This window comes from Oncorhynchus clarkii, unplaced genomic scaffold, assembly GCF_045791955.1.
Source record: "Oncorhynchus clarkii lewisi isolate Uvic-CL-2024 unplaced genomic scaffold, UVic_Ocla_1.0 unplaced_contig_4000_pilon_pilon, whole genome shotgun sequence".
Classification (NCBI taxonomy): domain Eukaryota; kingdom Metazoa; phylum Chordata; class Actinopteri; order Salmoniformes; family Salmonidae; genus Oncorhynchus; species Oncorhynchus clarkii.
In genome coordinates, this window is record NW_027257979.1 from 1,571 (window position 1) to 11,392 (window position 9,822).

At 45.5% G+C, this 9,822-nt stretch overlaps 1 protein-coding gene across 1 annotated transcript; it reads left to right on the forward strand.

The window, feature by feature from the left end:
• The first annotated feature begins 321 nt into the window (after positions 1 to 321).
• LOC139394387 (glutamate receptor-interacting protein 1-like) lies at positions 322 to 3,759 on the forward strand. The gene is made up of 3 exons (XM_071142441.1): positions 322 to 549; positions 1,311 to 1,457; positions 2,646 to 3,759. The coding sequence occupies exons 1-3, from the start codon at positions 325 to 327 to the stop codon at positions 2,961 to 2,963; spliced, it is 690 nt and encodes a 229-aa protein (XP_070998542.1). The 5' UTR covers positions 322 to 324; the 3' UTR covers positions 2,964 to 3,759.
• Positions 3,760 to 9,822: the final 6,063 nt, after the last annotated feature.

Consider the following 9,822-nt stretch of genomic DNA (forward strand, 5'->3'; position numbering starts at 1 on the left):
CCCTCCTCTCTCCCTCCCCCATCTCCTCCCTCTCCCACTCTTTCTTCTCGCTCCCTCCCTTCTCTCCTCTCCATCTCCCCCCTCTCCCCTTCCTCTCTCCCTCCCCCATCTCCTCCCTCTCCCACTCTCTCTTCTCTCTCCCTCCCTCCCTCCCTCTCCCTTCTCTCTCTCTCCCTTCTCTCCTCTCCATCTCCCCCCTCTCCCATTCCTCTCTCCCTCCCCCATCTTCTCCCTCTCCCCCCTCTCTCTTTTTCTCTCGGTTCCCTCCCTCATCTCCTCCCCCGGTGTCTCCTCCCCCCCCCCCCCCCCCTCCAGGCCACCATTATGTCAGGCAGCAGTCTGAGTCTGAACCATGACCCTGCTCCTCTGAGGAGCCACCTGGGTCGGCAGGCCAGCTTCCAGGAGCGCAGCGCAGCCCGGCCGCAGTACAACCAGTCCTCGCGCTCCAACACCCTGCCCAGCGACGGGGGGCGCAAGGCCTTCGCCATGAGGAAGATGAAGCAGGAGATGAATGACGTCATGTCGCCCACACCCGTGGAGCTGCACAAGGTAACGATGATAAACCACCACCAAGGCCCTCCGGGGCCATCCAAGGCCCTCCGGGGCCCTCCAAAGCCCCCCGGGGCCCTCCGGGGCCCTCCAAGGCCCTCTAGGGACCGAGTACTGCTGCTTTTCTTTACACTGTTTACTTAATTTCATGGAACGTCAGAGGGGTTAAAAACCCTGTGAAGGTAAGAACGTGCTGACGCATCTTAAGTGTCTGCGAGTCTTCAACTTGAGCTTTTTGACAGCTTCATTTATGATGAAGCTCTGGTATTGACATGTTATGACTGTCAGCAGACACAGCCTGTCATCCAGTCTATCAATCACATTATGACTGTCAGCAGACACAGCCTGTCATCCAGTCTATCAATCACGTTATGACTGTCAGCAGACACAGCCTGTCATCCAGTCTATCAATCACATTATGACTGTCAGCAGACACAGCCTGTCATCCAGTCTATCAATCACGTTATGACTGTCAGCAGACACAGCCTGTCATCCAGTCTATCAATCACATTATGACTGTCAGCAGACACAGCCTGTCACCCAGTCTATCAATCACATTATGACTGTCAGCAGACACAGCCTGTCATCCAGTCTATCAATCACATTATGACTGTCAGCAGACACAGCCTGTCATCCAGTCTATCAATCACATTATGACTGTCAGCAGACACAGCCTGTCATCCAGTCTATCAATCAACTGCATTATTTACACCAGGTTAAATGATTCATTGATAGTTGAGGACATTATTGATTGATTGCAGGTGAGTCTGTTGAAGGAGTCGGACCTTGAAGACTTTGGCTTCAGTGTGTCGGATGGCCTCCTGGAGAAAGGTGTCTATGTCAACAACATCCGCCCAGGGGGACCTGCAGAGGTCGGGGGGCTGAAGTCCTACGACAGGCTGCTACAGGTACACACACACACACACACACACACACACACACCATCACCCCCCGCCCGCATCTCTCTCCGCCACATGGCCTCAAACTGCACCATTTTGCTTCTCTCCGTCGCCCATAAGCACGTTCAACATTTAGATAAGAAATCATTTGACTTTCCAATAGTTTCTATTTCCTCCATGTAGCTAAAGACAGGAAGTAGATATGGGTGTTACAGAACTCCCTAAAGTAGAGCAGATCTACACAGTTCATACAACGTCAAAAGATTTTTTGTAATTTTTTTGGGGGTCCCAAATTGATACACAACATTGGCCTAATTTCCCGCTGGTCTAAGTGAGGCTGACTTGGCAGAGAGAGTCGTGTTGATGGATAGATGAATCCCTCTCCAGGAAGCTGTCAATCTAGTGAACGTGTCATTAGCATATGAAAAGAAAAGAAAGGTTGTCTCATTATTCGCTGCTCAGAGAGAGAGAGACTGTCTTCCTTATCAGCTTCCCTCAGGTCACTGTTGTTGTTTTTTAAAAGCACAAACAAGGAACTCAACTACAATTTAGTCTTCTGACAGGTTAACGTCAACCTGGGACGTTATTCAACTTTTATTTTTTTCCAAGTCGCTGACAAAGTTGTTTCTAAAAGCACAAACACAAAAGGTGCTCAAGGAAATGAACTGCAGTTTATTCCGATAGCCAAGATGATACGTTATTCAGCTTGTATGTTTACTGTGGTTGTAATTGACGGGTACATCAGTAAATATTAAATCAGCCGTACACAGGAGCAGAGAGAGAGAGAACGTAAGTGTTCTGACTTCCTGTTTGAAGAACAGGACTGGGTTTTACAAACGGTTCACCTGAAGGTTTAAACAGAGTAGATGTATTGATCTTGTCGGCTCCTAACTGAAATGAAAGGAAACCGCTCTGAGGCAAAGCCTGAAGTTAAACTTTCAGTCTCAGGAAATACAAATATGACATATTTGTTTGGCTTTTAAACCAAAGCTTTTAAACCAGATATAAACCAGCGTCGTGGCAAACCTCTGCTCACCAGATGATGGTCAAACAGAGGTTTGCCACGACGGACCTTCAGTCTGTGCTGGCTGGAATCACTTCCTTTTGTTGCCTCTTTAACATTCATTCAATGGACCTCAAAAGCTTTTTAAACCCAAATCTAAATAACTCTCTCTCTCTTGTCTTTTGGTTTCTCAGATCAACCACGTGAGGACCAGAGACTTCGACTGCTGTCTGGTGGTCCCTCTGATCGCCGAGTCAGGAAACAAATTGGACCTGGTGATCAGCAGGAACCCTGCTTCCTCCAGAACCGGGTCCCAGTCAGAACTGAACCAGCTACCCGCCGAGGAGCCTGTTATCAACTGGACCGAGCCGGGGGACAGCCTCTCTGGCCCTCCACCGAACCAGAACCACCATTCCTTGTCCAGGATGGCTGCTGGAATCGGGGTGACTGGGATCGGGGCGGCGCTGGCCGGGGCTGGGCTAGATGATAGAGACCCCACTAAGACCTTATAGCAGACTGGAGGTCTGAAGGCCCAAGGCTCTCTCTTTCTGTCTATCTATCTGTCCCACTAAGACCTTATAGCAGACTGGAGGTCTGAAGTCCCAAGGCTCTCTCTCTCTCCCCTTCCCCTGTGAGTTGTCCTCCCCCTGGTGCTACTTTAGAAAAACACTCTGATGAGACAGGGGGTCAATCTAAAATGGAGCCTTATTGCACGTGTAGGGCACTACTTCTGTCCAGAACCTCTTTTGCAGGCTAACCCCTCTCAGCTCTGGCTAAAAGTAGTGCACTACCTAGGGAATAGGGTGCTATTAAGGACACAGATAGACAGACAGTGTTCCTAGGTGGATGGTGGGGTCCTGGGCCGCTAAGTCAAAGCACACTGACAAAACTAAACTCCTTCCTCTGAGCCAGAGCATGAGCCACAATCACAAGAGGTTTCCTCCTCTTCCTCCCTCACACTGGGGACTATTGAGTACGGTACGCACCACTACCCAAGGACTACAAAGAACTACAAAGATGGAGGCGAACTACAAAGATGGAGGGCAACGTCGACCACACTGACCTCTTGGAAAATACCTGAGACAAAAATAACAACAGCGATGAACTGAAACAATAGTGCCATCCGACCGATCCTCTCCTTTTTATTACTGCAGCTGGACAATAAAACAGTAACACAGTTCTGTTGTTTAAAACAAACAAAAAAGACAAAAGAAAACACACTAACATTTGCTGAAACGTTTACATGTGATGCTGGACTGGCCACTCTGTACGTGTGTGTTTGTGTTGCTTCACCACTGCTGTGTAGCGTTCGTGACGGAAACAAGGCCAGAGTGATACAAACCCTCTATCTAGTTATTCTAGGGAGTCCTTCCTTCCTTCCTTCCTTCTCTCTCTCGGTCTCTCTCGTTCACACTTGGCTTCGCTCTGTCCTCCTTCATCTGTCATACCCGGGTCTCACTAGCTCTCTGTCCTCCTTGTCCTCCTTCATCTGTCATACCCGGGTCTCACTAGCTCTCTGTCCTCCTTGTCCTCCTTCATCTGTCATACCTGGGTCTCACTAGCTCCCTGCCCCCATTGTCCTCCTTCATCTGTCATACCTGGGTCTCACTAGCTCTCTGTCCTCCTTGTCCTCCTTGTCCTCCTTCATCTGTCATACCTGGGTCTCACTAGCTCTCTGTCCTCCTTGTCCTCCTTCATCTGTCATAGCCGGGTCTCACTAGCTCTCTGTCCTCCTTGTCCTCCTTCATCTGTCATACCTGGGTCTCACTAGCTCTCTGTCCTCCTTGTCCTCCTTCATCTGTCATACCTGGGTCTCACTAGCTCTCTGTCCTCCTTGTCCTCCTTCATCTGTCATACCCGGGTCTCACTAGCTCTCTGTCCTCCTTGTCCTCCTTCATCTGTCATACCCAGGTCTCACTAGCTCTCTGTCCCTCCCCCTGTGATTTCTAATGGTTTTTACAGAGAAAATATCAGTACTGTGTCTCACTTCTTCCCAATGATTTTTAAGTAGACTATTTGACTTGGGGGAAGAAAGAAAAAAAACATCTGGAAAATAGCACAATATTTTAAACGTTAGCCCCATTTATTTTCTGAAGCCTGTACTGTAGTCCTGCCTCTCGTAGACAAGACTGAGGAAGAGGATGTTGAAATGGAACCGGGACAGTCAGTCGTCCCCTTAGGCTTCATCACAATGCGTTTGGCAGACGAGACTAGAAGTGACGTCTCCTCTCCATGCATGTCACCAAGCACACTGGTTGACCTAGAAGCATAATATATGAAACCCTTTTAGAAAAGGATGTAAAAAGCTTTGCTTTGGGGAGGAGAATGAAGAAGCAGCTTTATCTAGGCTACGCCCAATTAGAAAGAAACAAAACAACAAAACACAATCTGCAATTCCCCAAAAACAAAATGGCGACTTCTCTGAATCCTAGAATACAGGATCGCCCATTTCCCTGAAGCACCTTATCCTTCATTTGGACATGGATCTATTTTCATAAATAGATGCAGAAGAGATGGGTTTTTTTTACTGTACGAGGAGGTGATATATGCAATGTGCTTCCTTACAGCTGCACTAGTAAAGGAGGAAGAACTGACTCTGTGGTCCTGAGTCTGACTTGCCTGCATACAGTATGAGTAAAATAGGTATGCTAACACTGTGCTGATACAGGAACCAGAGATATAGTTCAAAAATAATTGTGATATCCAATTAGTAGTTACAATCTTGCCCCATCGCAGCAACTCCCGTACAGGGAGAGGTAAAGTTCGAGAGCCATGCGTCCTCCGAAACACGACCCTGGCAAGCCACACTGCTTCTTGACACACTGCTCGCTTAACCCCGAAGCCAGCCGCACCAATGTGTCGGAGGAAACGCCGTACAACTGGCGACCGAGGGTCAGCTTGCAGGCGCTCAACCCGCCACAAGGAGTCGCTAGAGCGCAATGGGACAAGGAAATCCCGGCCGGGCCAAACCCTCCCCTAACCAGGACAACGCTCGGCCAATTGTGCGCCGCCTCATGGGTCTCCTGGTCTCGGCCCGGCTGAAACACAGTCTGGGATGGAGACCGGGGCTGTAGTGATGCCTCGAGCCCTGCGATGCAGTACTTTAGACCGCTGAGCCGCTACGGGAGAACCCAGAGAGAAAGTCCTACTACTTCAGAACATTGGACAGCACATCGCAGGTAGTTTCATCGGTACTGAAACAAACTACTACTTAGGAAGAGGCACCTATAAAACTGGGTTTAGAAAAAAACGACACTCATATTATAGCAGTCATTTTATCCTTTTAAAACGACGATCTGAAAAGAGCGCCAACCAACCAGATATCAAATCAACCTTAAATATCCCACCCGGAATAGTAACGTTACTCATTTAATTCCTACCATCCAATCAAAATGACCCATTGATTTAAGGGGAGGGGGGGAAAGCATGAGGTAAAATCTAAAATAACCCAAGTAATTCAAAACAGCTCTTCTATTTTATATCCCACCATCCCTGTACCCTATTTGAGTAAATATCAACTAATATGCTAATCTGTGTGATACTGGCTTTGTTTAAAGTATGTTATTTTGTACGGTTCATTGTTTTTCTGAGGTTTGCCTCCCCCCCAAAGGCTTCAAATAATAACAAAGAATTTGTAATATAGAAAATGACACTTGTTTAATGATGATGATGATGAGAGATGTATGTTGAAGGGTCCAGTGTAATGTCTTACCCTATAATGGTAAGGCAACAAGGTGTAATTCCAGTAGATTTTCACTTCATAAAAAAAAAAAAAAACTAACTAACTATGACACCAGAAAAAAGAGGTCTGTTCAAAAGCAGGCTGACCTGTGACGAAACAGACGTTCCCGAACCGTGTACTTCATGTAAACTAGTGGCTTTTTTCTGGACGAGTGATGTCACCTCTCTGTCTTCAGTGACGTCACCTCTCTGTCTTCAGTGACGTCACCTCTCTGTCTTCAGTGACGTCACCTCTCTGTCTTCAGTGACGTCACCTCTCTGTCTTCAGTGACGTCACCTCTCTGTCTTCAGTGCTCACAGAACACGGTCTCTTGCTTACAGAACTAGATCAGACTTGAAATGGGGGAAAAAAATCCCATTCTATGATTTCTATTTCTATGGTCTCACTATTTTGTTGTTGTTGTTGTTGTTGTGGAAATGGCTCACGTACGACAGCATTATCCCTCCCACTATATAACCAACCACTCGATCTCTTATTTAGACAACGATCTCGCTCTCCATCTCTCTCACTTGCGCCATAGAGACTGTTGGAAAAGCCACGTCGTCTCAAAATGTTCACTTTCAAGTGCTGTATTTATACATGGACAACTCCCAATACTTAACTACTGAAATGGCTGACATCAAATGCACTGTATACTGAAATGACTGACATCTCAACTACTGAAATGGCTGACATCAAATGCACTGGATACTCAGCTACTGAAATGACTGACATGTCAGCTACTGAAATGGCTGACATCTCAGCTACTGAAATGACTGACATCTCAACTACTGAAATGACTGACATCTCAGCTACTGAAATGACTGACATCTCAGCTACTGAAATGGCTGACATCAAATGCACTGGATACTCAGCTACTGAAATGACTGACATCTCAACTACTGGAAATGACTACACACAGTTCAACCGTAGTAGCCCAACAGTAATAATTGACTACTTCCAGTCACTGCTACTATTGTTGTCTTTTAAAGAGTTCAGTTGAATCTCAAGCCATTTGCTGTGTCAAAAAAACAAACAACCAGTGGTTTATTTAACCACAGATACAGTTCATTGCAGACATTTGCACCTTAGGTTTCTTTACAATTCACCTCAACGCTACAGAGAACAAGCTTTTGGACTTATGCAGACGAAGCCTTTGAGTTAAATAGCTCAGGTGGAGTGGTCATTTTTCTGTTCTTAATACTGGAGTACACACTGCCAATTACCATAGTGGGGTCAACCATCATTCAATGTATGATACAGTTAAAGAAACTCACTGTTTAAGTCCCTGAAAAATTGTATTTTTTATTTCTAACGGACCGGTATTATAACCTGTCAAAGTATTTTTGTACAAATTTAATACTTTGGTAGCATGATATTTATCGTCTATGTATAACTTGGGGAATTCCTCCAGCTGTAAACCTTTGTATGGCCGAGAAAAGAGAAACAATAAAAAATGATTTACAGAGTGGAAAAATAAACAACATGGCTGAGGTGATTTACAGAGTGGGAACAATAAACAACATGGCTGAGGTGATTTACAGAGTGGAAAAATAAACAACATGGCTGAGGTGATTTACAGAGTGGAAAAATAAACAACATGGCTGAGGTGATTTACAGAGTGGAACAATAACAACATGGCTGAGGTGATTTACAGAGTGGGAAAATAAACAACATGGCTGAGGTGATTTACAGAGTGGGAAAATAAACAACATGGCTGAGGTGATTTACAGAGTGGGAAAATAAACAACATGGCTGAGGTGATTTACAGAGTGGAAAAATAAACAACATGGCTGAGGTGATTTACAGAGTGGAAAAATAAACAACATGGCTGAGGTGATTTACAGAGTGGAAAGACAACAACATGGCTGAGGTGATTTACAGAGTGGAAAAATAAACAACATGGCTGAGGTGATTTACAGAGTGGAAAGACAACAACATGGCTGAGGTGATTTACAGAGTGGAAAGACAACATGGCTGAGGTGATTTACAGAGTGGAAAGACAACATGGCTGAGGTGATTTACAGAGTGGAAAGACAACAACATGGCTGAGGTGATTTACAGAGTGGAAAGACAACAACATGGCTGAGGTGATTTACAGAGTGGAAAGACAACAACATGGCTGAGGTGATTTACAGAGTGGAAAGACAACAACATGGCTGAGGTGATTTACAGAGTGGAAAGACAACAACATGGCTGAGGTGATTTACAGAGTGGAAAAATAAACAACATGGCTGAGGTGATTTACAGAGTGGAAAAATAAACAACATGGCTGAGGTGATTTACAGAGTGGAAAGACAACAACATGGCTGAGGTGATTTACAGAGTGGAAAAAACAACAACATGGCTGAGGTGATTTACAGAGTGGAAAAAACAACAACATGGCTGAGGTGATTTACAGAGTGGAAAGACAACAACATGGCTGAGGTGATTTACAGAGTGGAAAGACAACAACATGGCTGAGGTGATTTACAGAGTGGAAAAATAACAACATGGCTGAGGTGATTTACAGAGTGGAAAAAACAACAACATGGCTGAGGTGATTTACAGAGTGGAAAAATAAACAACATGGCTGAGGTGATTTACAGAGTGGAAAAATAAACAACATGGCTGAGGTGATTTACAGAGTGGAAAAATAAACAACATGGCTGAGGTGATTTACAGAGTGGAAAGACAACAACATGGCTGAGGTGATTTACAGAGTGGAAAGACAACATGGCTGAGGTGATTTACAGAGTGGAAAGACAACAACATGGCTGAGGTGATTTACAGAGTGGAAAGACAACATGGCTGAGGTGATTTACAGAGTGGAAAGACAACAACATGGCTGAGGTGATTTACAGAGTGGAAAGACAACATGGCTGAGGTGATTTACAGAGTGGAAAGACAACAACATGGCTGAGATGATTTACAGAGTGGAAAGACAACAACATGGCTGAGGTGATTTACAGAGTGGAAAGACAACAACATGGCTGAGATGATTTACAGAGTGGAAAAATAACAACATGGCTGAGGTGATTGCAACATACTGATGAAATGATCACAATCTCATCTGAGGCTCTTGATCAATAAAATGAAACAAGCCCAGATTGTAATTAAAACATTTAAAATAAACAGATAGTAATGCAGAGTTTCCTGTCTAATGATGGCGCCGGACCGCTATCCGACCGCAAGGCGCCACAGGGGGAAATGCGTACGGCCCAGTACATCACTGGGGCCGAGCTTCCTGCCATCCAGGACCTCTATACCAGGCGGTGTCAGAGGAAGGGCCTAAAAATAGACTCCAGCCACCCAAGTCATAGACGGTTCTCTCTGCTACCGCACGGCAAGCGGTACAGGAGCACCAAGTCCAAAAGGCTCCTTAACAGCTTCCACCCAGAAGCCATAAGACTGCTGAACAGCTCCCACCCCGAAGCCATAAGACTGCTGAACAGTTCATCAACTGGCCACCGGACTATTTACATTGAACCCTCCTTCCCCCCCACTACTGATACTCATTATTATCTATGCAGTCACTCTACCCCTACCTACCTCAATCATCTCGACTAACCTCTACCCCCCTACACATTGTCTCGGTACCGTTACCCCCTGTATATAACCTCATTATTTTTATTTTATTGCGTTACTTTTAAAAAAACGAGTTTATTTAG